The sequence below is a fragment of the Athene noctua genome, chromosome 4 (assembly GCF_965140245.1).
Source record: "Athene noctua chromosome 4, bAthNoc1.hap1.1, whole genome shotgun sequence".
In the NCBI taxonomy this organism is placed as follows: domain Eukaryota; kingdom Metazoa; phylum Chordata; class Aves; order Strigiformes; family Strigidae; genus Athene; species Athene noctua.
The window spans coordinates 7,017,158-7,044,044 of NC_134040.1; the positions used below are offsets into that span (position 1 = coordinate 7,017,158).

Genomic DNA, 26,887 nt, shown 5'->3' on the forward strand with positions numbered 1-26,887 from the left:
GTGGCTCTGGAACCGATTACCAGGGACTATCTGCTGTTTAATAATGGGTTATCAGTGAATGTTTTGAAGCTACTGCTAGAAGCAACTTTTCAGACACTTGCTGGATTATCAGTTTTGAGGGAAAAACCTCCAATCTAGACCTCAGCGAAACCAGAGACTAGTTGCACTGTATACACTCAAAAAGGACCCCATGATAAATCCTTCATTCTGTTCCATATATACATGTGATCAGGTATGCAGTGTGGGGTATAATTAGACTTAAAGAAAAAATAAGCAAGAAAATATTCAGATTGATTGCTTGAGAATTTAGTGGAGGACACAAATATATTCTACTACTCAAAAACTAAGATGGGACACAAAAATGTGAGTCTTGTCATGAAATGTGGTGGCTAATACAGTTTTAAATAAGTTATAAAAACTTCACATAGCCATGAAACGCTAGGGTTTTTTATGCTCATTAACATGGAAACACAGCAACAATTTACGTGGTACCATGACAGGCAACAGGACTGAGATGGACCCTGCTCTCTGTTCTCCCCTTCCCCAAGGAAAACTCCATTCAGTGAGCTACCAACGAGTATGAACACAGCAAAATATATCCTGGGGTTATGTGAACAAGTTTCTTTTTAAAATTTTAAGATTCAATATGTTGAATTACTCACTTTTATTGATCTTTAGACTATATTCATCCATGTTGCACACAAATCACAGGAAACTAACTGACATCAGAACATGTAGGTGAGCAGTTTGACCTTTGCTATGTAAAATAATAACTGCAGCTCACAATAATCTTGAATAATCCTTTATTTTGAGTATCAATTTCCATAATTCTGATCAGATGATATGCATATTATTTAGAAGATGTACCCCACCTCTCTACTAGACACATGCAAAAATGAAACCCAGATTTCTAGAAACGAAGATTTGTCCGATCATGATATTTCTGGTAGGGATCATCAACATACCAATTTCTTCTTTTCCAGAAAGAAGTAGTCATTTTATCAAGGAGTTTACATTGTGTTCTATTGCACAACACCAGCTCTCTCAAACGCTTCCTCTGGGCAGCTGACTTCTTCCACAGTTTCTTCTTATAACCAGCCTGTCAGAAGAAAATACACAAAAGACCTGTGAGTGAGATACAAATATACAGCAATATTGATAAGCAAACCAGGACAAATTCCCCACTTTCAGGAAGATGGGTCTCTCTACAGAGCTTTTTTTAACTTCCATGCTAGCTACTGCCCTCTAACAGAATGGAAACAATTAGCCCACTGACTGTAAAGAACACTCCAATATTATCGAAAAAGTCTTACCTTTCTCCTAACCCAAAGGCCATTGTGCAGCCGGAGAAACCTCTTGATGACAGCTTTCACAGTTTTCCTCTTCCCCTTCCGTATGCTATAGTAAGTGACAGTCCTCGCTGGCTGTTGAAGTATACTTGGAAGTAGAGATGTGACACTAAAAAACCGCCCCAAAACACAAAAAGAATAAGACAGGAATGAAACATCCTTTTTATAAAAGTAATCATTGGCTTTTTCAGATGCAGAGCAATCAAAAGTAGCTGTGACTTGTTAGAAAGTTAACAAGAACTCATCTAACATTACAGCACACCACTTAATGACTGTGTCTGCACGAACACTAACGGTGGTGCTGAACTCCAGTCAAAATGAATCTGTTATTCCACACAGAACAGCTTTTCTCATCTACTAGACGCGGTTAAACGCGCAAGAGAAAACATTCAGCTGGTTTTGGCACTCAGAAATTATTTTTAGAATATTAATCATCAAGAGAAACAGTGCTGGTTATAAAAGATTCTTTGTAAGCCGGTATCTGCAAAGTCTATCCCGTTCTACAGCCTGTTTCAAGCATCACGCTCAACAGAAGTGGGAGACTTAGGGCTGAAATAGAGACCCGCTTGCTAAAGTAAAAAAGCAGCCCAAGGAGTTTCTCAGAGATTTATATAAACCCCCGTTTAAGCCTTTCCAGAAAGCACCGCGCAGACTGTACCTGCTGAGGACCGAGGAGATGCCTCCCCCGGGCAGGTTCGCCCCGGGCAGCCGCGGCTTCCACAGCGGCGCCCCTACCGGTGCCCGCACCTGCCCGACACAGCGGGCGGAGAAGCCGGAGAGGGCGCGCCCGGCGCCGGGGCAGCGGGTGGCCCAGGGGGCCCAGCGCCCCAGGATCCCTGCGGAGAGCCAGACCCTCAGGAGATGCCCCGCAGTACCGCCCCCCGCCGCCATTTCACAGCCGGGCAGCCCCCCCGACCCCGCCCGACATGGCCGCCCGCCTCCCCTCGCCCGCCGCGCCCCACCGACCCGCCACAGCCCCGCGCGCCACCGCCGCCGCCATGTCCCAGCGCCACGGCTACGGCGGCCGGCGAAGGTCACGCTGCGCCGGGGGCGGGGCGGGGCGGGGCGGGGCGCTGCCTGATCGCCCTGTCCTCGCTACAACGGGCCGGGCCCGCCTCGTCCCCCACCGCGGGGCCGCTGACAACCGCTCCCCGCCCCGGAGGGTCCGGCACAGCCCCGCCGGGCCCGCCCCGCTGCCTGCGGGTGCGGGGGGGGGGGGGGCCTCTCTTGCGCATGCGCCGCGCCAGGGTCGCACAGTTGGCGGCAGGGTGCGATATTTGCATACGGCCCGTTCTTTCCCCTCTGATTGGGCGCGCTGCCCGTCACTCTCTGCCCGGAGCGGAAGCCCGAGGGGCCGCCGCGCATGCGCGCCGCGCTTTACTCGCGGTGGGGGGGGCGGAGGCGGGCGGCGCTGGCAGTTACCGCGCACGGCGCCTTCCTGTAGCCGGCCCCGGCCGCCACCGGCTCCGAGGCCATGCTGCGGGCGTGTCACCGAGCGGGGGTCGCTGTGGCCGCACAGGTGAGCAGGGCGGCAGGCGGCGCGCAGCCCTGGAGGAGCCCTGCGAGCCGTCCTCCCCGCCAGCCGGTGAGGCCTGGCCGCCCCCCTCCCTCGAGGGGGCCGGGCCGGGCCGGGCCTGCCGGCGGGGACAAGCGGAGACAGCGCGGGGCGGAGAGGGGGGAGTACGAGGCGCGGTGCGTCCTCTAATCGCGGCTCGGTCTTTTCTGAATGACTCCCCGTGCGCGGGTCGCGATTGGCTGCGTGGCTTTTGAGGGGCGGCTGCGCCCGCCAACAGGGCTCCTGGTTGGGCGGGAGCTGAGCCCTGGTACGTCGGGCGCACTACGAGTCCCGGCGTGCCGCGCGCCAGCGCTGCGCGGGGCGGAGGGGCGCGCCGCCCGCAAGGCACGCCGGGACTTGTAGTCGCACGCGGGGCGCGCCGCGCTGCATGCTGGGAGCTGTAGTCTCCCGGGCCGTCGTCTGCCGGGCCCGCCGCCGCCTCTCCTGCCGGTCTCGGGCCCGCCGGTCCCGGCCTCAGGGTAGCGCCGGGGAGCTGCGGCCGCAGCCCGGAGGGGCGGCAGGGCTCGGCGGAGCCGCACGGGCCGGCCGGCTCCTCGGCGGCAGGACGGCTGGGCCCGCTCCTGGCGGGGAAGGACGTGACCTTGCCTTCCCCGCCTCGGCCTCCCCGGCGCCGCCCCGGCCTGCGACACCCGGTACCTCACAGCCTCCTCCCCGCTTTAACCCCAGTGGCTCCGACCGCCCGGCTGTGACGGGGGTGCCGGTGCTCAGGGTGATGAGTAACGTCACCTTTCAGGTGTGGGGGCCCTGTGGTACCGAGTGGCCATATGGGGATCCTTTAGTTCTCACAGTCATGAATATGCGATGCCAGGGGGAAAAGTGCCCGTTGGATGTGTTTTCTGGACCTTTGCCCTTCCTCATCAGCAGATATTAGGATGACAATATGCTGTGGAGCCTTTTTAAAGCAGTCGTTTATAGCTGAGAGTGACTCCTATTAAGGCCCCAATTTGTATTTCAGGTGTCTGTTTAACAGTAATAAAAATGAATCCGATTAGATCACTCCTATATCCTACTCTACATTCTAGTGTTCACTACTCTATTCGCACAGTCCAGCAAAGGAAAATCTGTGCAGTCAGCCCCCACGGGCTCTGTAGCTGAAGCGTGCCCACTTTAAAGCTATCAACCTTTTCCACCGCAGCAGCTGGTACTTCCTCTGCTGCTTTATAAGGCTGAAGAGTTCTCTGAGCCAGGTCATCTGATGCCCACTAAAATAAGGCTCTAGGTTTGCAGGCCTGTGGAAAGTTTGAGCTGGGAGTTGAGAAGACAGAAAACAGGCTTTTGCAGATGTTTATCACTTAGGGCTATTTGCATGTATTCAGTCTTTAAAAGAATGTGTCTAGAATGACTGTACAGCACTGGAAAAGCCAGTGTTGTGCTTTGCAGCTCAGAAGCCTGTCTTTGGTCTGTAAATGTTCGGTGGAAGAACTGCAAACACAGAGATGCCACAGCACTCTCTGAAGTTCGTTGTCTGTATCCTTGCTGTTTGTTTCTATACTTCAAAAAATAAGGTGGTTTTTTTCCTTTACCCCTAATCCCATTTACTGATGAGACCGAATACAACAGAGATTTACTTCGGACAGCAAAAATGGGCATGCAATGAAATAGTTTTTTATATGTTTTGCTTCTTTTTATTCATATTGAGGGGAAGCTTTGTGGCATACTGTAGTATGTAAACATGAAGACACTTGCTGGTTTCATGGACTTTCTGCAAGTAAAACTTGTTTCTTTTTGGATGGTAAGAGAGCCAGAAACTGGAAGTAAGAAACAAATGTTTTAATTTTAGTGCTTGTTTTGCAAGAGGTGCAGAATTGTGGTCTCTGATCTGAGACAACACTAGGTAAATTTTTCCACAAGTAGTGAAAACTCCTGTCATGGAAATAACACCTTCGGGCTGTTACGAGGTTGTCATGCAGATGCTGATGTCAGGCCTGGAAGGGGCACCAGCGGGGTGACACCAGGATGCTCCATCTGGCTGTGCTGCAGCATCCTGGCTGCCCGCGTCCTCCTGCCTGGGGGAGCACATTCGACAGACACGTTCTTGCTGGAGCAGCAGCATTAGTTTATTCTCTGCTCCAGCTTCAGTGATCCCCAGACAGCCACAATTTCACAGTTTTTATATCTTACTGCCCATATTCCATTTTCTTGTCTTTACTACCCCTTCAGCATTCTTGTCCCTCTTTTTGTTGACTGGAGACTCAGTGTGTCTCATTTCATGTTTAGGAGATTTTCCTCACCCTGTTCAGTTAGCTAAAGCTCAGGCCAGAGCATCTGTGTCTGCCTGCAGTCCTGATGGTGGTATAATTAAAGAGAGAGTGACAGGACCTTGCTGTTTGGCGTTTTGCTTTGATACAGCCCAGAAAGAGACGTGTGTTGTTTTTTTAAAAATGTTAGGAGTGGCAAGTTGTAACTATTTTTTTTAAAAATGTAACTAAACCTTTTAAAAATAGACATTATATGGAACCTGATAGTGAGGCAAGTCTGCTTCTGTTTTGTGATGTTAAAATACTCCTTTACAGGTTAAAAATCCAGTTGTCTAAGGAGAGCTGGACCTGGTCAGGACTGTGGGGTAACAGGTCCTTGATGATGCTCGGTTGTTGGAGCAGAGTGGCTGGCTGGGGATAGCAAAGCAAGTGCCACTCCCCGAAGCCACACCAGCATAAAGGTTTATGTACAGAAGATCCCAGCAGAGAGCTCATGGTGGAGACTGGAGAAAATTTTATCCTTCTCTCTTACTGTGAGCTCTGTGTGTGGAGGATCAGCAAGCTTGTTAACAAGTAAATTGAAGTTGTGGCTTTGAGAGAAGTGGGTCCTCATCGCGGCGATTTCATAAATGTTTTCAGCTACATGCATAGTGCTGCAGAGAGACTCTTCTTCCCTTATTGGAATATTCCTGTAGTTTTCTTCGAAAAGAAACAGACGGCTTCTTATAAAAAGGTATATTTGGCAGAAGTCTTGAATGATGGGAAATTGAGTTCTGTGGCCAGACATCCTTGTTACACTGAACCTCTATGATAATGAAGACAAACTTCCTCTGAAGTTTCTGGTTTCTTTCTCTTTAAGTACAAAAACCCCATGTTGCAGAAAACCATACGTGTCTTGTGAGCTTAATTCTGTGCAAATTCTTGGTCAGGATGCTTGAGCCTAGTGACTAGGAGAGGTGTTGCTGAGACTGCATGAATGCAGAGGATGGTGTATCCTCTGTCTGGTTATTTGAAGGTACAGGTGAGGTATAAACCTTCAAGGCAGAATTTATGTTTTTAATGATGTTCTGCTGTGCCGTGCTGTACCTCTCCTGAGGGCTTTGCCAGGGCGAGCTCATGTGCGTAGCACCAAATGTCAGATTCACCGGGGCTCTTAATATTAACCAGAGTGAAGGGACGATGTGCCTGCAAAGTGATTCTTGTGGCAATATAGCAGTGGACAGTGAATATAAAATAATAAGCATTTTAGAAGTTAGGTGGAACAAATAGCATGAGGCGCAGGAGGAGGAAATAGCAAGAGCTGCCCTGCAGTGCCCTGGCTACAGGCATCCGTGCTGTCTGTGTGATGCCTCATCTAAAGGGTTTTCTCTATCTTCTCTTCTGCAGGACAGCAAGTGATTTATTTCTGCCTTTTGCAGAACATATCAACTTATGTGTGATGTATTTCTTCCAAATCCTTTGATTCCAGGTTCTTCCAAGTCCGTTATTACAAATAACAGGTATCTAAAAAATTACAAACTCCTGGAAATTATGCAAAGGGGAGATCAGAAACTACCTGAAAATTTCTAAATTATGGTAATACAGCAAATATAAGCAAGACTATTATGATGGCTGAAAGAGAGCAATTTAAAAAAAAAAACAAAACAAAACAGTGATTTTTGGACATAATAGTGTACTTGGGTATGAGGGAGGAAAGTTAGACTTGGACTTTTGGTCATGAAACATTGGTACCTAAAGATTTTTGGTGGTTGTTCCCCTGGCCAGCTGTGGGAATTTCTGTTTGTTGCAGCACCTTGAAAGAAAGAGTTGGTGGGGACTTGTTTTGGGTTTAGGTTCTCTCTCTCATTGCTCTGTGTGCACTCGTGCGAGGGTCTGACAGCATAGACTGAGCTCCTGCATTTTGGTTTCTCTCGTTTTGATGAACAACTAAGAATGAGGATTTGGCTAATCGTAGAAGAGCCCTGCTTGGAAGGGACCTTGAAAGATCATCTGATCCAGAGATCATCTGGACTAAAACCAATAATCCCACCAAAGAAACCCCTCCTGGTGTACAAAGCATAAATGCTGAACAGTGAGGAGCAAGGTTTCTCCTCTGCCCTGCTCGCTCCCTAAGCGCACCTGTTCCTCGTGCAGGAGCAGATGTGTTCGCCGAAGGTGAGAGAACTAAATGGATGTGGTGTTATTTACCATCACTGTGTGTGAGTAGGGGCTGTAGCCAACATGAAAATGGATGAACTGGCCCAGTTACCAGGTTACAGTTGTGGCAGCCTCCAGGGTCACCTAGAAGGCAAGTGCAGCCTGAGCAAGAAGGGGTGAGTGTGTTGCCTTAAGCTCCCTCTTGCCGTGTCGCAGGGTGGGATAACCTCCAGAAAGGCTGGAGAGGAGCTTGAGAGTGACAGCTTATTTCTGGGTGAGCATTAGGCAAAATAACATAAACCCGGAGTGTTGAAAGGGCCTGAAATTGAATGGATCAATAGAAAATAACTCCTGCCCTCCCATTTTATTGGGTTGAGCTGTACTCATAATGCTCAAAATATTTTCCTCGTCCTGCGTTTCATGGTGTAACAGAGTCCTATGGAGTGTCAGAAACGTGTCCAGCAGTCAATTATGATATGGTTTAAGAGGCTTTTAGGAGTGAAGTTCCCCTTGAAAGGGCCGGTGAGGCCTCAGTGTATGCTTCTGGGGCCATCGCGTCTGATCAAAAACATTACAGAATGTATTTATTGTCTCCTGTCTATCATAAACCAGAAAATCAACCATGGAGCACAGCTAGGGCTAGTGAAGGTCTCAGGGGTAAGAAGAGCATGTTTCCTGTTGCTGTACATATGCTCCTGTTACTAATTAAAAAATTTTGGCTGCTGTTCTGGAAAGAATAAGAATTCAGTGTTCCTGCCTTTCCTCTCTATGCTGTTGGACAAGGATGGGACCTAAACCACAAGATTTGTACTTGTTACTCATTGCCATATGCAAAAGGAAATAGAGAAACTTATCTTGTAGGGTTATGTTGTAGTGCTGTCGTTTTTCTTTCCTTTTAGAAAAATTTCCTAGTTGGCCAAAATATCTCAACTTGTGGGAAAAGTTCTTTTTGTGCCTTGTACACTGATTTCCCTTGAGTCCTGTAGTTCTCTCTTACCAATTCACATGTGGGGGGAAAAAAAAAACCTGAGGGGGACAGTGGTTTTGGTTCTGTAGGCTGGAGTAGCTTAACCAGTCTGTCTGGTAAATCTTATTTTCAGCTAAAGTATAAAGAAGATAAAAATCTTGGGTAATGAAGTTTTTATTAAGTGGAATGTAATGAAATATCACTCTTCATATAGTAATTTCATTTGTATTGTAATACGGTGTCTGACTGGAAAGTTTATGCAGTGTTGATTCTTTTAAAGTCGTCGTCTTTGGAAGCTAAAGGAGAACTTCTTGTATGTCTTCAGAAATGAAAAGTTTTAAGTATTTAAACAGCTGTTTTCTGCACTGCTCATAGCCGAGCTGTTGTACTGCATGAGATTGTTGAAGAGAATCAGAACTAAATCAGTTGTACTGTCCAGGCTGGAGGGAGGGAACACAAATAGGCAGAATAAATGCAGAAATAAGCTAGGGTAGGTTTTTTTTTTTCTGATTGTTTTTCAAAATGCCTAATTACTTCTTAAAACGCCCTTAACCTACAAGCTGCACGTGAGAAAGCTCTCTTCTTTGTTTAGGGAAAACAGAGTCTAACATCACCACTCTAGTGCTGGCTGCTACTTTCCTTGGAGGGCATGCAAGTTGAGGTGAAGAGACCTTTAAATGTGCTCGCTGCTTAACTCTTGCCTCCTCCACCCCTTGCAGAGTAGCCGGTGTGGGAGAGCGTCACTCCGTCCATTACGAGTGTGCCGTGGATATGCTACACCCCCGGGAGAGTCTGGGTACGTAGACGGTTTGGGAGGGTGGACTTGGTTCTTCTGTTGCATTGACCGAGAGGAATCTGTTCTTTCGTTTCACGTGAGAGCAAATTGGTAGTGGGGGGATTGTTTGTTTTTTTTTCTGTTGAGTAACTCTTATTCTCATGGGTTTGTGTTTCTTGTTTGATCCAGTCAAATTTAAATGAAGTTAATGAAGATGATCAATATTTAGAAGGAAGGTTGTGGGTTGCCATCTTACCTTTGAGGTAGTGAACCAGTATGTACCAGGGACTCGCTGGTGCTGAAAGCGATTTAAAGTGGGTTCTGGGTTTGTTGACAAGCTTCTGGAACAGAGTGGTTGGCCCCAGCTGTAAGCTAAAGACTCACAAACTGCTTGATGTTTGTTGTATAATACAATTTACGTAACTTTTACTCTTCTTTCCTCCTCAGTGTTTCTGTAGGTAAAATCATTGGTGCAGGTGTCCTGTTTGTGGGTGGAGGAGTAGGTGGAACCGTCCTGTATGCCAGCTATGATACACAGTTCCGGGAGAGCGTGGAGAAGGCCGTCCCCTACTCTGATAAACTCTTTGAGATGGCCCTTGGTCCTGCACCCTACAGCACACCGATGCCAAAGAAACCGGTGCGTGTTTCCCATTCACACTCACCCCCTCCCCCTTTATTTTTCTTTTTTTTTTAAAGCATCTGCTCTTAGCTTTCAAATTCTGATTAATTTTGCTGTGTGCTAAGAATATAAGAATTTTAAGATTTTTCTAAGAATTCTTAAATTAAGGTTTAAGAATTATGAACTGAGGTACTACTTTGTGCTGCACAACGGTAATGCTTCTACACTTCCCACTATCGTATTGTGGTTGTGGTCTCTTGGATGTAAAACTTGTTTTTATTTACAATGAAAAATAAACTAGCAGGATCCTAACTAAATAGCTGCTCTGCTTATACTCAGAAATAAATTGAGGAGAGAGAGGGTAGGTGATGTGCTAAAATTTAACTATTTTACTAGAGGCTTAGTATGGTTAGTGATGTAGTAGGATTAGAAAACTTATTCAAAGCAGAACTTATTTTAAAGAGGACTGAGAACATTTTTGAATGAATAAGGATTTGAATGGTACAGAGCCATGCGTAAGAATCACACTTTGATATCTTAGTGGCACAACCCTGCAGAAAGGAAAACCTGATACTGCCTTCAGCACAACTCTGGAAATTGAATCTGTAAGTTTCTCTGTTCCTGCATCTGACAGCAAACACTTCCCAGTTATCCAAGAATGCTGATAAGTTGCTCTGGCTGTGGTTGTTCTGAGCCTTCAGAAGCCATTTCATCTTCCAAGAAACCAAAAAATATTTTTAATTGGAGTTTAAACAAGCTGTTCTTAATGAATGGGACAATATCAGTTAACCAAAACCGTATTTCTTACGGTGTTAGCTGCACGACTCGTGTGATCATCCAGGCTCTTGATGCCTCCCAGGCACTAGTAATTTTGCAAAATGGACCGGTCAGGTGGCAGAGTTATTACCTGCCCAGTCATGGCTCTAACTCAAATGCTTTTATTCTACCTTGTGGTTTTGCATGATGGATATTAAAGGATTAATATAAAACCTTACAATACTCTGTGCTTGAGTAAGTGTTTGCCTGCCATGAACAGTAGCATCTGAATCCTTTAGAAGAGAAATTGGTGAAGCTGCAGATCTGGTACTTCCACACCTGTCAAACCTGTACCATGTCTGTAGCATCTTCTGTCGGTGATAACCAGATAAAATCATGTTTGTTCTTTTTAAACATACCTTTAATTTGCTGTCACATATCTTTAGAACAGTCCAACTTGGAAAGGAATTGCCTAGACACTAGACAGGATAGGAGGGCTGATTCCTACAAGTGTTGGTGGACAAGAAATTACAATTGAGGGAGCAAACTGTTGGAGTTACCTGCAAAACTGAAGCTGGGTCAGGACAACTGATGGCCTAACTTGTTTTGACAGTAAATGCTCAAGAGGTTTGAAATGGAGAAGAGAAGTGTCAGCTGGATTCATTTAAGATACACCCGTACGGACTAAAAAATGTTCTGCTTTTTGGAATTGTTTCAAACCTTCGTGTACTTGTGGTTTTTATCATTTCTGCATTATCTGTAGTCTTTCAAAACACTCAGAAATGTTTGTGGCATGAAATTATTTGCTTTATATGCATACCTTAATGTATATTTGTAATGAAAACTGCCACTACTATACCTTCAGTTTTGGATAGGTGAAAATTGTAAAGATTCCTTCTAAAGTAAAACTCAAGGCAAGAAATTATATGGCCTTGCTGCTGTTTTGATCTGTACCTTGAAGTTTAGGTTTATGATACAGTCACCCAGACATGGAGATTTTCTTTTCCATTGTAATGGAATCAGTGAGTCACAGGCTGTTTGGAAAACTGATGATATTATTTATTTTTGCTTTTTCAAGGTACAGCAAGGTCCACTGAAGATCTCATCCGTGGCAGAAGTAATGAAGGAGTCTAAACAGCCCACTACCAAATCCCAGATAAGCAAAACAGAAGCTGCTGCTCCTTCAGAGGAAAAAGAAGGTAACTTTACAGAATGTCATGCAGAGAGAAGCAGAAGACTTAATGTTTTTTTACATTATACATCCTAGATAGGTTAGTCTTTTGGAGTAGCTGAAAATTAGTATGTTGTAATTTCTTAGACTGAATGTTATTTTCTTTTCAGTCATGAGAAAACTTGTCTAAAATGGATTTACCTTTTCTTTACTTTTTGTAAAAATTTATTTACCTTATAGAATATTTGGAAGGTAACACAATGACTCTCCTGCACAGCTGAGATATGAGACTCAGCAGGAAAAGCACTTCGGGTGCTGCACTCTGAGGCCATTTACCTCTTTTTCTTCATGCAAGCACAAGAATCTTAATTTTGGATAATTACTGAGGTATTGTCAAGCCAGATCAAATGCAACTGGTTTAGAGGAGCAACTGTGACAGTCTTTTACATTTATCTCTCATAACTCTGGGTGTGTGTTTGTATGTGTAAGTAATACCTGGTTGCTGTTTGTCCAGGAAATCCTCTTTTTATGGAAATAATAGTATCAGTGTCCAAATAATATACTTCTACAGCGGAAAAAAATTGTCTTATATCCCTGTTCATACGTTATAGCACACATACACTAACTGGTTTTGTTCTATAACTTTATTTGTCAGCAGGCAAGGCTGCAGCACAGATCATCTCTGCAACGGGTGTAGCCATGTCGGTGCCAGCTCCGGGGATACAGACTGAAGAAGGTGAAAAAAATCATGTGAACATGATGAACAAAACCAAAAAACTGTAGCCTCAAGTGCATAAATTCTTATTTCTGTGTTGGCATTTGTCAGTTTTTAGGGATGCGATTCTTTGTGATTTTGCAGAAGAAATAACTTCCATCAAATGTTAATAGATTTTTAACGTACTAAGAAGCTGATATTCATACCTGGGACAGGTATAGGCATGAACACAAGAGGAGAGCCTGCCTTTATGCTGAACTGGAACTTGTACAGCCCAGTTTGCTGCTGGTCTTTGTGGCTTTCTGACTGAGGTTCAGAAAAGTGTGTCTGCTCAGGGCCAAGTGAAGAAACTGAATTTTTTGTTTAACTCGCCAAGAAACACTAGCTTCTATATGATAGTCTCTTCCAGATGAGATTATATGAATTTCTTTAAGTGTGAACACATTTCATAGAAAGTATACCAGCAATAAGTAAATACATTCTTCAGAGTTAGCATCAGCATTATGAAAAGATAAGCTGATGGTTTTTGTTGCAGCGTGAGTTTGAGAGCTCTGGGCTCTCTAGATGCCGACTTGTTGTTGGTCTTGAGATAATTACTTAGGTCAGTGCTCACTCTTCAGACATTCACGTAGCCTTAGGGGAGGGAGTAGAGTATAATTATGGTTCACCGTAGCCCTCTTACAAATCTTTCATTATTTTGGCTGGTCTCTTTAAGCATGCCAAAGGAGAACTGAAAAAAGAAGATCAGACACTCACTTAAAATTTTAACTTGGCTCCATAAGTGTTTTTCACTCCTTGCTTTGTCTTTCACTTTTGATTTTTGCCTATTTTTGTAACTAGACAACATAAAATCTACAGATGCATGTGAGGTATCCATGCTACTACCTTTAATTTTAAGATGATGTGGGACTGGCCTTTGTAATTATGGATATAAAAATGCTTAAAGTAGTTTCAGCACGGCTTCTTGCAGAAGTCAGATTTATAAAGCGATGCTAATTCTAAAAATCAGTTTTGAAAGAAAGTTCCCTACAACTAATCCATATACTAATTTGGACTTTCCACTTAAACAGTTTAACCCTTTTTTAAATTTCTGAATAGGTGAAGAACATGAAGGTTCCCATGCCGTAAAAGAACGGTCACCAGAAGAAGTTGCAGCCCGGCTTGCCCAGCAAGACAAGGAGGAACAAGAGAAGATAGCAGGTAAGTCCATACTGTTAGTTTTTGTGTTACGTGTCATATGTGACAGAAGAATTGTTGGACTGTGTTGGCTTTAGAGTTCCAGGTTGCTTATGCACCTTTTGTTGTTGTCCCTGTGTTGTGTTGGCAGAATGAGTGGTGTTGAAGCTTCTTCCACCAAGAAGTAACTGATAGTCAAAAAATGATGGAAAATTTTGGGTTGGAATGGACCTCCAAGGTTCTAGTCCATCCCCCTGCATGGACAGTTGGGACAGGTTAGGATAGACTAGACTATTTCAGCTGAAAGGGGCCTACACAATCATCTAGTCCAACTGCCTGATCGAGTTAAAGCATATAATTAAAGGGACTGTCCAAATGCCTCTCAAACACTGACAGGCTTGGGACAGCAACAACCTCTCTGGGAAGCCTGTTGCAGTGTTTGACCACCCTCTGAAAGTATAAATAATGATCCTTTTGCAGGAAGGTTGCTCAGGGCCTTCGAGCAGCCAACCTTAGAGTGCCAGTTAGAGGAAATTATTCCTTCAGTTGATCTGTGGGATGTAATTTTGTTTGATGCAGCCCTGTTCACAGCCAGGACCCACTGCTGCCAGAGCACGCTGTCGCCTCGTGTTCAGTTTGCTGTCCTCTGGGGTCCTCAGCTGCTTGTCTGCAGAGCTGCTGCTTCAGCTTGTTGGGTGGTGATTCAGGGATGATCAAGGCTCTGTGAAGAGTTTCCTGTAGGTTCTGGGTTGGGAACTATGACAATTCCTTGTTTGGGTTTGAACTCAGACAGGTTAATCCAGCTCTATTACTGAGCAGCGGTCTGGATTTTCCTGTGTCCCAAAACTCATGTCCTCCTTGTGTGTCTTGCTCAAAACAATGAGTTTTGCTTCCCCCTCATCCCCCTCTTGGTTTGTTAGATTTTAAATACTCCTGGGCTGTTGTTTCGTCCTGGTTTGGCTGCAGCATGATTGTTTCAATCAGGAGTTTGGGGTCTTTTCCTGTTTTGCCTCAGGGGAAGCCAGAAAAATAGAGACATCTTTTTTTGGTAGATGACCAGCTGCCTTGATACTTACTTCTGAAAACAAACACAGCTCAAGCTGCTGCTTGCAGTGTTAGAAAGCTTCTGTCTTGTCCTTCAGCTGGTGTTGATGAGGATGAGAGGGAGACCAGCCTCTTGGATAAACGGGTGGGTGTTGAAGGGCAACTTCTTTTTTGCAAGTAAAGAAGTTCAGTTGTCACACTGAAAAAATCCCGAGGAGTATTCACTGGAAAAGTGGATTTACTTACTCTACTACTTAGACATAAATGTCTGACTCCAGGCAGATGTTGCTCACTCTGAGTAACCATTCTAATTTGGTTCCTGCCTGAATAATTAATAGCTCAATTGTGCTTCTGTACCAATAGGAATAGAAAGTTGATTCCACCACCTTCTTGACTAGAAAGAATAACAGCATTTGGAATATACCTTCCTTGTGGAAGGTAGGAAAATGTATTTGATTCCTCTGTGACAAATGAGGATGGAAAATATTTATTGGTTTAAATGCACCCCCTTGCAGAAACATGGCAGAGCTCTTCAGCTGAGTAGCTTTATTGCTGTAAGCGCGGACTTGAACCTTAGAACTCTAAATAAGGAGCATGATCTGGCAACCTTTCCTATCTGTAGGCTGCAAGCATAGTTCCTGAACTGATCAACCCTTTTGGGTCACAGAAAATAACATAAGGAAACGCAGATGATACAACGTATCATTTCACTAATTCTAAGGCTCTTTTTTTTTTTTTTTTTTTTTTATATAGCTTAATTTGGTTAATTTTTTTTTCCAGCCCTTGCAGCAACTCTAGAAGGAGCCCTTAGCGCAACAGCTCGGATAACCCTTCAGGCAATTACTGCCCAGGAGTCTGCTGTGCAAGCAGTGAATGCCCACTCGCAAATACTGAAGGAGGCTATGGACAATTCTGAGGTAAACTAGACAAATGGAGATAATTTTGTTTGGGTTTTTTACTGTGTTCAGCAAAACTTTTTAATTTCACAATTAAGGATAAAGCTGGAAGCCTTTCTTGCAATGTCTTTACCTTCGTCAGAGTTTTACCTAATCTTTCCACTTGTGAAATGTGGTGTAGTTGAATAATACAGGGGGTTTGCTTTTTAATTTATTTTTTCCCCCAACTCCTTTATTTCCCTTTCGCAAGAAGAAAAGTTCAAGTTAATACATTTATAGTCTTCATGTTTTATTTTAATTTGTTGTATGTTAATTCCCAAGCCCATTTTTTTTACCTAGACATAAGAGTACCATGCTGTCCACCCTGGTAACTCCATTGAACCATTCCCTTTGCCAAAATCTTCTTGCTGGATTGCTCGTTTCTTGCATGGAAAGGAGTAGGGGATGCATAAGCGATACCAGTTTGTGGTACTGGTGTGGTAATGCTGGGGTTTGTGTGGAACCACTGCTTCCTATTCAGTTCGGGAGCAGAGAATATAATTTAGTGGCTAATCAAACGAATGGGCATATGGGCAGCTAAATGAGCACTGGAGATTTAATCTAGTAGTTAGAAAAACAAGTATCTTAAGAGTGCTTTTAAGCTTAAGTATTAAGCTTACTTTAAAATTAAGCAACTTTAAAGTTTTATGGTATTTTAAGTATAAAGCTTAAACGCAATTCTAAAGTATTTAATAGATGTAGAGATTTCCCCCCAGAATGTTGTGGCACCATTCAGTGATGTTCACACAAGCTCTTCTGTGTGGACAAATGGCTATTGCTCAGGTGGAAAAAAAAAAAAACACATTAAGAATCAAACAAAACAAAACGTTGAAAGAGAAAAAACATTTGTAAAGCTTCCAGCTGTGCTGTTGGTAAAACACAAGAATGTTGCTCAGTTTGAGTGAAATGTGTGGCAATGTGTCAATCTATGGTTTTGATAACTCTTATTTAGTGATTGTAATGACCTAATTAAGAATCTGTGCTGTTTAGGCTGCTGGGGAGAAAAAATCATCTCAGTGGCGCACGCTGGAGGAAGCGTTGAAGGACCGGAGGAGAGCAGTGGATGAAGCTGCTGATGCCCTTCTGAAAGCCAAGTAAGTTGCTTGTTTTTAAGGCTTATCGAGTGGTAAGTTACCATTGCCCGTACAAGGGCTGGCAGACACTAGATGAGTTTCTAGAAAGCGTACAGTCACCTGTGTTCATGTTAAACTGATGTGTTTGTGCCAAATGAAAAAAAGCTTTTGTACACTAATGGATATTTTAATTTGTGGTATGTACATCTTAGGTGCCTGTGCACATAGTCCTCACTGTACCAAAGAGTCTGAAACAGTCCTGTTCTTCTTTTTAAGAACTTGTTTATCTCCTTAGTACTTACATGTAGTGTTGTAAGTTCAAATAAGGATAAAAAAAATCCATAATCCTTTTAGTATTATTTTTGGATAATTTTGTCAATGTTAAACCCACTGTAAGGACTCCATGGCTATACTCTGTATTGAGTCAGTAACATCACTAGCTTCTCTTAGTTGTAATGAAAAATTAAACCTTACAGCATCGTTTGGCAGTTCCATCTGTCAGAGTTGCTTTTAAGGTTAGATTTTTACTAAGTGCATGTCTAAAAAACTTGAATTCTGAAGTGGGGCACTGCTTTTAACCCAGGGTTCTATATGAACCATGTTGATGTGCACTGAGTCCGGTGTGCAGATGCACTGCATAGGGTTTATAGCAGCAAAAACAAGATGACAGACAAGTATCTCCAGGTTGCCCTTGTAATGAGGATAAGAATAGATTTGGAAACCCTTTGATGCTTCTGAGGCTGAGGGCAACATCATCCCTGAAGTTGCATGGTTGGTATTTAAGTCATAAACCTCTTATCTTTGAAGTTGCTGTGCTGGCTAAATGTAGTTAGGAGGTGTAACTGAGGTTTCAGAGTAAAACAAAGCTAACACAAACCCCAGATGCGCTACCTTTCATTCTCCATGGCTCTACTGGATGCCTTCGCTTTTATTTATTTACTTATTTTAAAGCTTGTTCCTTATTCCAGTGAAGTCATTAAAAACCTCCATTGGTTTGAATGGATTTGGAAAAGGAACGCTTTTGCACTTTTTTCCTTGATTTCCAATTATGCTAGAGGAAAGTGATTCTTTCTTAATTACAAAAAAAAATAATCTATCTTTACAGAGCTCTATAAATTTTCTCCCATCCTCATTTATCTCCACCAGTCACCATGTCCAAAACACTTCTGCAAGAGTAAGCCATCTATATTAAAAATGTTTCCTTGATGCTCTGTTATGTGATGGAAATGTCTGCCTTCTAATACTAACTTAGTTTTGCTAATACTGACTCCTTTCAGTGAACTTTCTTTCATCTTCCCCCTTTAGCTAAGTCTTGAATACTAATTGCACTATAAATAACTCATTTTACATGGAATAGACACACTGACACCTTTAGGTTTCAGGCTGTGGAAAAAAAAAGAATAAATTGTTTAATCACAGCATCTTAGCCATAGAGCTGGTAGATGAGAAGCACCAGTAGTTATCCAGTAGTTCTTCCTGTAAATACAGACAGCATAAAGTAAACTTTTCTTGGGGGCTATGTCGTAAGACCTGTATGCGTTATAACAGCAGCTTCCTCTCTTTTCAGAGAGGAGTTAGAGAAGATGAAAGGTGTCATCGAGAATGCCAAGAAGACTCAAATCGCAGGAGCCAAATCTCACATTATTGCTGCAGAAGAAAATCTTCATCATATGATAGTTGACTTGGACAATGTTGTGAAAAAGGTAATGCTCCTACAGACTGTTTCTAATTGACATTAGAGTCAGGACTACTTGGCAGCTTGCACAGACCTCCTGTTCCCAAATCCTCTGTAGTAGGTTAAATATTTTCGAAGTGCAAATTCTGTCCTTTTTTAGCTATACTCAATCTTTGAGCTGATTATACTATCAGTAACTGGACATGAACACATCTTTTGCTTGAACTCTGGCCAGCCTGGCTGGTGTCAGCCCTTCCTGTGGGAGACTTGTAATTCTTTCCATTTGACCCCAAGAGGAATTTAGCATGGGGTTAGGGAAGAGTAGGAGCGATGTGTGCTAATGACTTGGTGGGTAAATCACTTTACAGCTCAGAAGACTGGGGAAGAAACATAAAGGTGAAATTTATCTCTGTTGGCAGGACAGCTAATAAATCATCAGGTGCGTTTCGAGTGAATTCAGCCTAATAGTGGGAACATCAGAACTTTCTGAGCAGAGGGCAGCCGTCACAGGATTAGCTTGCTAGGCCTATATGATAGCTGTAAGCAGAGAGAGAGAGATGGAGATCTTCAAAGATATAAACTGAATATAAGATGCTCTTTTGGTCCCGTCTAGGCTACAGACTGGCTGTCTAGTTCTGGTGTGCGTGTGAGACAAAACAGATTAGTGGTAGTTCCAGCAAATAAATAGTGTATACGAGAGGTTTGATATCACAGGGTGGGTTTTTTTTCCCCCCCAAGTGAGTTTGTTTTGGTTGGGCTGGAGGGTAACGATACTTGCCACTAACTCAGGGCCTGGCTTTAGGGTATGTCCGCCTCCATTTTCAATACTTGCCTTGAAAAATAAACACATCTCCTTTTTGTTTCTTACAGGTTCAGGCAGCACAATCTGAGGCCAAGATAGTAGCTCAATATCATGAGCTTGTGGCTACAGCTAGAGAAGAGTTTCAGCGAGAGCTGGACAGTATCACCCCCGACGTACAGCCTGGCTGGAAGGGGCTAAGTAAGTCTGATGGCAGGGTTACTTCGGGCTTGTTGCACGGCAGTCACTTCAGTTCGTGGTGTTTCTCTAACTACAGCCACTGAATGGAATGTCCAGCATCCTGTTTTTCATGTTGGTTGGTTGGTTTGAGACTTGAAAATTAGTTCACAATTAAAATAAGTAGTCTAAAGCAGGTGTTATGAAAAGGCTTAATTCTGGAAGCTACCTGTGCTCTGTTGACAGCTTCACAAAGTGCAGCTCTTGGATGATAAATATCAGACTGTTCAAACATCTCTTCCCTCCGCTGGGATTCCAGGAAGAGCCAGGTCACTCCAGATTTGGATCAGATCTGTGGTGCTCACTGATCAAGTATTTGTCTGGTTGACTCTGTGATTATAGGTATAATCCACCGTTATTACAGAGTGATAAAGGACTCTCTGAATTTCTCTAGATCATCACTGATATGACAGATGTACTGAAAGAGAAAATTTTCATACCCTAACTATGCCAGTATGTTATTTCTAAATTAAATTGACACAGTAACTAACTTTGATTTGTCAGGGCTGCACAAAAGCAGTGAACAGGTGTCTTGGGTTTTTTTATGCTATTACTACTAGTTCTCTACCCAAGATCTGAAATCTCATGATCCTGTTTATTTGAGGTGCTTAGGTTTTTCAACTTGAGCACTTTTCTGCTTTCCTTGTAACAGAAAGAAGCATGAAATGGGATTCAGAAGCATAGTTAGAGTGCAGAGGAATAAATGTATTACCTTGAGCTGTTGGAAATGTTCATACACCACAGTGTTGCAGAAAGCAGGCACAAAGGGAGTCGGATTTGTGAGGAAATCATGATGGTCAGCTCATCCACAGCAATCCCCTCTGCACACTCCCTGCCCATGCGGACTGTTACTTACCTTGACTACTTCCATTTTAAAGATAAGCACAGCTGCCGAAGGTGGAGTGTGTGTGTATGCCATTACTGTGGATAAACTGCTGCATGAACTCGTGGGGTACGTCCATAGAGCAATTACTGCCTGTTGTAGTTCAAAAAGATTAATTCCCTAGAAAACACTTCCCAGATAATTCCAATCACGGTTTTGCCATAGAATGTACTACGTGATCTTGGACTCTTCTAGCCCCAGTGTTCAGAGGGAGCTGTCATGACTTTATTTCTGAGTTACAATAGATTTTTTTTTTTTTTTTTTTTTCTAGATGTGATAACTACTGTTTGAAAAAAATGTGGTGTTAATATTGCCTAATAGTTTTCTTGAAGAATTACAACGTGCTCTTTCTTAATGCTACTTCATGCTTTAAAAATTTGGACCTCAGTCCACAAAATCCTTTTTTTTTTTTTTTTTTTTTTTTTCCCTAAATGAATACACCAGATCTCTGGAATGGTCGTTTTTTGTTTAAAAAACAATCAACCAACCACTCAGTACACATGGGGAAAACATTTTAAATTAACAGATCATTTGCAGAGTTTGGTTTTGGACTATTAGTTTTAAAGGAAAAAAACTATTTAGACAACTTGGAGATGGAGGTGCCTTTCCTTGTGCAAGATAAAGGGGGAACATCTTGGGGTTTGTGATCGCTGCCCTTTTGAGGGAGGAAAGGGAATCTCCTGGTAGCGTCTATGCCCTCAGTTTCATAGTGGTGGGACCTGCTGAAGTAGGTCTGACTTGTTCGGGCCTGTGACTCTCAGGGCCACTTGGGAATTTGTTTCTTAACCAACTACTTCTGATTTATAAGAACCTAGAAACGACAGACTAACATTTCCGATGTCCTGTTGCATTTTTCTATTTCAAACTTGTTTTCCTTGCTTTGGCTAAACTTAAATATTCTTCTGTGGGTTTCCAAAGGTGATTTTAGTGGTTGGGATGTTTTAGGCTATATCTTGCCTCTAATATAGAGAGACTTTTATACTCGACATACTGTTCTTTCTGAATTCCTAAAGACTTGGCCTCATGTTTAAGTCACTGTAGATAAGGAGCTCTTAGTTTTCTATTTTACTATTTCATGACTGACTTGCTGTAGTGAACGTGCATTAACTTTTCCAACCTCTCCTCTTTCTGTTGCAGAGATAACTGACTTAGGTGAGTTACTGTAACTTCTTCTAGTCCTGTGAATGTCATCTCTTCTCTTTGTCCTTTTTCATGTTTGTGTGGTACATGATTTTAAATTACAGGCAGTATTAACAAAAGGGTGAAATGTTGCATTCCTAAAATGTTTCTGCCTGAGGTATGCTTTGGGATACTTTCCATTAATTTTGCATGTCTAGCTTAAACCACAAACTTGTGTAGCTGCACTTCCCAGGTCAGTGTGATCGCTGGCTTGTTGGAAGACAGGTTTAAATTTTATTTGTGAATTTAAGCCAGTCGGTGCATGCTGCTGAGATTCCAATGAGAAACAGAACCTTATGCCATCGCACAGCTTCACTGGAATTGGCCCTGTCCTCACACAGGCTCACCCCGCAGCAGTCCTGGCTTGAGAGAGGTGCTGGATACACCAGCTCCTGCTGATGCCCCTGAAATGTCTACGTTAGGTACTTTGTACTCTTGAAAAGCCACACAGGGCTGCTCCGAGATGGGTCACCAAGCCAGATTTGTTTAATTTGAAGTCTTGGCTCTCTGAATTTAATCTTCACGATTGATTTTTAGAAGTACTGATTAACTCTTTGATTCTGAGGTTAATTATTTTTTTCCTTTTGATCAAAGAAATGTAATTTAAAACTGGAGTGCAGTAAAACCCTGTTCTGGGTGTAGCAGTGTTAAGTTCGACAGCTGAGCTTAGTGCTGCTGGACAGAAGCAGCGCTGCACTGAGCCCTCCTGCAGCAGTCCTTTCTCCAGCACTCCCCAGCAGGATGGCTGAAGGTCTGAAATTTCACTTGCTTTGAACCCTGCAGAAACGCTTTCCTGAGTAGTTTCTGGTTTTCTGTACAGGCCACTTAGCTGGTACCCGGTACAAAATGAGCTGCAGGGCTTTACAGGGCCTGTGCAAGTCATCAAATCTACAAATGCTGCAGGTGTAGCTTGTGTACTCCCCATCTCCCAGCAGAAAATTAGCAAAATTCTTACCAGACACAGATGTAGTTGTGACCTCTGCTGCTCTTTGAGTAGCCAGACCTGAAAGGTACAAATTGGGGTAAGAAGTCTGAGTGGGAGCAGTTGGTCTGGGGAACTGTTGAAGAGAGAATGTAATTCTGGCTGCCTCTCACAATGACTGCAGTGTTTGCAGGATCCAAGTTCCATAAGCGTGCACCCAGCTGGAGGTATCAGTGCTGGGGGTTTTACACGTCCTGTGGCTCTGTGTGCTGTCACGAGGCTAAATGCATCGTGGTGTAAAGACCAAAAAACAGACAGAGTTGTCGACAGTCTCCTCTAATTGAGGTGACATGGATATGTCAGTGTCAAAAATAGCTGTGAATAATTTCAAATAAAGATAATTTCTCTCCTAGACAGAAAGTCCTTGCTTGTAGGTGTGGCTCCGAGAGTGGTATCGGGTGGGCATTAGCAGGGGTCAGGGGGTTGAAGTGCTCAGAAACTTTTCATAGAACAGGCAAAGTTCCCAAGCACTGTGGTGGTGGCAGGTTCCCTGCAGCCCTTCCTCACACCCTGTGTTTTCTTTAGCTGGCCAGTTATCGACAGACGACTTAAATTCTCTCATTGCACACGCCCATCGTCGCATCGACCAGTTAAACAAGGAGCTGGCGGAGCAGCGAGTGAGGGAACAGCAGCACATCGAGTCGGCCCTGGAGAAGCAGAAACTTGAAGATAAAAAAGCATTTGAGGCAGCTGTGGCCAAAGCACTGGAGCATCACAAAAGTGAGATTGAAATAGAACAGGAGAAGAAGGTAAAGTGGTGTAACACACCTGGTTGCATCTCTGGCTCTAAAAGGATGTAGAAGAGGTGGAAGAGTGCACAGGGGAGCAACCAGCATGTTGTGAGTGACAGGAGACTTCAGACAGGGCAAGCCCCAGGCGAAGTGTGACAAGGAGATGTTGAACAAGGAAACTTCGGCAGAGTTAGAATGATAAAATCATACAGTGAAACAGGGAGTGACTTTTTCACGTTCCTGTCTGCCGTCAGCGGTAGGATTACTGGGGCAGAATAAATGTTTGATCTGGCCCAGGATGGCCATCTCAGGGCTGTGTAGCCCCTCTGTCCTGCCTCTAGGAGGTATCTCCCACGTCGTTCCACTCTTTGGCAGTGGTTTGGGATTGGATTTCTTTAAGACCACGCAAACTCCTCAGAATTTTAATGCTGCTCTGGATACGAAGCAAGTGCAGCTTACAGTAGTAATTGGGGCAGTGGAGGTTTTATCTTTTGAGATACCGTACTGCAGGCAGACACTTGTGCCAAATACTCCTGCTGTTTTCACATACCTGCCTCTGAAAATGGCCATTAGTTGAAAAATTTGCATCAATGCGAGGGAAATGAAGGATTTCACCTACAGGCTGTTAGTTCAAAGCGTTGCAGTAGCAGGTATTAGAGCTCTTTAAAGAAGCTGCTTCAGCTAATCTTTGCATTTAATGGGAGGTTAGAAATGACATGAGCATTTAAAAAGAAAAATCCCAGAAAACCAAAAACTGTTCATCTGCTCCTAAATAAACTTGCAGCAGGGGCTCAGAGACTGCTGCTTCTCCTAACAGCAAGAGGCTTCTGAGCTGGTGAGACCAGGAACAAAACTTCTGCAAAAGTCAGTGGGGAGAAGAAAAAAGACTCAGGTTGGGGCAGAGCGTGCCCTACGGATTGATGTGGGAGGGCAGTGAATTTGCTGGCAGTGATCTGGCAGAGCATGTGGGCTCTGTCTCGGGGATCTCCCAGGCTGATGCTGGGAAACCTTGTTCCTGGGGACATGTTTAGCATGTCCACGTGCTCACAGTCTGCATCAGAGCCCAGCCAGGAAAGCGTCAGCTGCGTGCAGCAGCCTGGCTCCTCAGCACCCCCCAGGTCCTAGAAGTTCCCCCCTCAATCATCACCCAAGTCCGGAATAAGTGCCCCTGACACGGGGTTTGGTTTCTGGGGGTAGGTGCTTTCTGCCACGGGGCTTTCCACACCCTACAGGAGTCATCAGCTAAAGCTGAGACAAAACAGAGAAGTCGCCTAAGCCAGTGTCTTGCAAGGCGACGTCGAGCTTTCAGTGATGCAGCGATGGGTGTAGATAGGGCTGGGGGGTCTCCTAGAAAGCTAAGCTAGTGACTGATGAAACCTAAACATATTCCCCTGGTCCTCTCCCTCAGGGACTTGGTTGCTTCTGGGTATTTTGCCTTTTGAAAGGTTTAGTGTGAGGAGTAATTGCCTGTAAAATACTAATGAGACCAAGAGTTTCTCTAAAGTTGCTGGTTTATACAAGATCAGGTAAAGGGGCTATCACTCAGCATTACAGCACACAGGGAAAGGGTAAAGTCTGTTATGTTTGGAAGCTGGTTTATAAACGAGTGTTTAGTTTGACATTACTGTATTTTTTTAATATAATATTTTGATAACGGCACTAAGTGCCTAGTAACCACCAGTTACAGGCCTTGGGGACTGTGAAGCTATTCCAGCACCTCGAGGAAAAGGTTCAGCTGTAAAAGAAGGACCTCAGCAGCTTTTTACGATGAAACATGGGTTCTGTCCATGCCACTTCTATAAAATGTACCTGGAGTAATCACTGATAGATGAGATAGTTACAGTGTGTGACAAACAACTGAAAAAAAGTGGTGTAGTAACAGCTGCTCATGTGTGTACAGGTTGAAGAAGTCCGAGAGGTGATGGAGAGCGAAATGAGGACCCAGCTCCGGCGGCAGGCTGCGGCCCACACAGACCATCTGAGAGATGTTCTTAAGATCCAGGAGCAGGAACTAAAGGTGGAATTTGAGCAGGTGAGGGAGAGAAGTCCCCAGGGGCATTAGGGGATGCTTGAACCCTTGGAAATCACATGCTTCACAGGACAAGACATGCTTCCAGGAGACTGAAATGAGGGCTGGGGAGGGAGGCCTGCTCATCTCGGAGAGAAGAAATACAGTGCCTGGACACAGGGTTTGTTCAGACCGGTATTAAAAGCTTTTCCTATAGATGAGAAATTTTTAACAGTTACAAGTGCAGTAACTGTTAAATTTGCCCTAATAAGGCTTCCTACTAATATATTGTATTTACTATATGCATTATCCCTAGCAGGAACAACAGATTTATAGAAACGTCTTAAGATAAAGATAATTAAACAGCTGTTTCTGGTCTGATATATGTATCTTGCTCCGTTTCAGAACTTATCAGAGAAACTAAGTGAACAAGAAATGCAATTCCGACGCCTTACTCAGGAACAGCTCGACAACTTCACGCTGGATATAAACACTGCCTACGCCAGGCTGAAGGGAATTGAGCAAGCAGTCAAGAGTGAGCACTGAAACCACATTTCTTTAAGGACTAAAGTTGTCATTCAAGGCCCATTACCCAAACCTGGGTGCTTAAACCTGAGCTTAGGCACGTAGCTCACAGGCCTGGGTTTGCCACCCTGCTGAGCAGTCCACAAATCCCAGCTGCACGAGGCCAAAGCTGTTGTCTTGTTCTGACCCTGAGTTGTGGAACAGACTTAAGATCAAGTGCCAAGGGGGTAGCTGCTTTTGAAAACAAGTGTTTTGAGGGATGGCTTTTGCTGTTTGTATTCAAAGCTTTCTTTACACCTTGCCTCCATCTCAGAGTCCCCTTCTTGATTTGTTTTGCAGGTCACGCAGTAGCAGAAGAGGAAGCCAGAAAGGCCCATCAGCTGTGGCTTTCTGTTGAAGCACTCAAATATTGCATGAAAACAGCCTCGGGGGACAGTCCCACCGAACCACTGGAGAGCGCGGTGAAGGCCATCAAAGCCAGCTGTTCCGACAACGCGTTTACAGAAACCTTGACAGCAGCTCTCCCTCAGGAGTCCCTGACGCGGGGGGTGTACAGCGAGGAGGCCCTCAGAACCCGTTTCTACACAGTCCAAAAACTGGCAAAAAGAGTGGCTATGATCGACGAAACGAGAAACAGCCTCTATCAATACTTCTTGTCTTACCTGCAGTCGCTGCTTTTGTTTCACCCTCAACAGCTGAAGCCACCTGCCGAGCTCAGCCCCGACGACCTCGATACATTTAAATTACTGTCTTACGCCTCGTACTGCATTGAACACGGAGATCTGGAGCTGGCGGCAAAATTCGTCAACCAGTTACGAGGAGAGTCCAGGAGGGTGGCACACGACTGGCTGACCGAAGCTCGGATGACCCTAGAAACAAAACAGATCGTGGAGATCTTGACAGCATATGCCAGTGCTGTGGGGTTAGGAACAACTCAAGTGCAGTGAGCGAGGAGTGTAGTTCTGGAGGCAGTTCAGCAATCGGTTGTGCTGGAAAGAAACCCCGTGATCTCCCAAGGGTTGCAAACCAAGCTGCTGGCAGGGACTGGGTGTTGCTAAGTCAAAGCACCGGTACTGTCCCGGGTCCTTGCACTGTATTTAACTTCCCCACCTGTTGTATTTGTATGGGTTTTGAGTTATGACAACCAACTTCAGGAAGCTTCTCTACAATTTGTGTAATAATTTTGTTTCCCCATCTTACCAAGCAGGCTTGTGATCCAACCAACATCATGTTTGTAACCTACCATTAATCATTTGCCACTTTGTCAGCTGAATAAAACAAGACTTCAACCACTTTCTCCTGCTGTTCAGTCTCCTACTTAAAAGTCAAATACAAGAACAGCCTTTCTGCACAACCTGAGGAAGACCAAACTTACATT

At 44.1% G+C, this 26,887-nt stretch overlaps 2 protein-coding genes across 6 annotated transcripts; one reads left to right on the forward strand and one right to left on the reverse strand.

Moving 5' to 3' along the window:
• Positions 1-789: 789 nt before the first annotated feature.
• On the reverse strand, positions 790-2,524 carry MRPL35 (mitochondrial ribosomal protein L35). 2 transcript variants are annotated; one of them, XM_074903721.1, is made up of 4 exons: positions 2,316-2,524; positions 2,008-2,185; positions 1,314-1,458; positions 790-1,099 (listed from the first exon to the last, which is right to left on the reverse strand). In XM_074903721.1, the coding sequence occupies exons 1-4, from the start codon at positions 2,347-2,349 to the stop codon at positions 911-913; spliced, it is 546 nt and encodes a 181-aa protein (XP_074759822.1). In that variant the 5' UTR covers positions 2,350-2,524; the 3' UTR covers positions 790-910. The 2 variants fall into 2 exon arrangements, with proteins under 2 accessions (XP_074759822.1, XP_074759821.1); XM_074903720.1 differs by lacking the exon at positions 2,316-2,524 and having other exon boundaries at positions 2,008-2,266.
• Positions 2,525-2,733: 209 nt separating this feature from the next.
• IMMT (inner membrane mitochondrial protein) lies at positions 2,734-26,802 on the forward strand. 4 transcript variants are annotated; one of them, XM_074904329.1, is made up of 15 exons: positions 2,734-2,868; positions 8,946-9,022; positions 9,449-9,638; positions 11,455-11,575; positions 12,203-12,283; positions 13,361-13,462; positions 15,263-15,399; positions 16,408-16,511; positions 18,058-18,193; positions 19,036-19,165; positions 21,222-21,236; positions 22,771-22,994; positions 24,877-25,008; positions 25,390-25,519; positions 25,849-26,802. In XM_074904329.1, the coding sequence occupies exons 1-15, from the start codon at positions 2,824-2,826 to the stop codon at positions 26,454-26,456; spliced, it is 2,232 nt and encodes a 743-aa protein (XP_074760430.1). In that variant the 5' UTR covers positions 2,734-2,823; the 3' UTR covers positions 26,457-26,802. The 4 variants fall into 4 exon arrangements, with proteins under 4 accessions (XP_074760430.1, XP_074760431.1, XP_074760432.1 ...); XM_074904330.1 differs by having other exon boundaries at positions 12,206-12,283; XM_074904331.1 differs by lacking the exon at positions 21,222-21,236.
• The last annotated feature ends 85 nt before the right edge of the window (positions 26,803-26,887 follow it).

Bases quoted from the DNA above. Each gene is read 5' to 3' on its own strand.
- MRPL35 (XM_074903720.1), bottom strand. From the start codon at position 2,240: ATGGCGGCGGGGGGCGGTACTGCGGGGCATCTCCTGAGGGTCTGGCTC. The intron at 1,459-2,007 runs GTACAGTCTGCG...GCGGTTTTTTAG, and splicing joins ATCTCCTCGGTCCTCAGCAG to TGTCACATCTCTACTTCCAA. The intron at 1,100-1,313 runs GTAAGACTTTTT...TTCTTCTGACAG, and splicing joins GCCTTTGGGTTAGGAGAAAG to GCTGGTTATAAGAAGAAACT.
- IMMT (XM_074904329.1), top strand. From the start codon at position 2,824: ATGCTGCGGGCGTGTCACCGAGCGGGGGTCGCTGTGGCCGCACAG. The intron at 16,512-18,057 runs GTAAGTTGCTTG...CTCTCTTTTCAG, and splicing joins GATGCCCTTCTGAAAGCCAA to AGAGGAGTTAGAGAAGATGA. The intron at 18,194-19,035 runs GTAATGCTCCTA...TGTTTCTTACAG, and splicing joins TGGACAATGTTGTGAAAAAG to GTTCAGGCAGCACAATCTGA.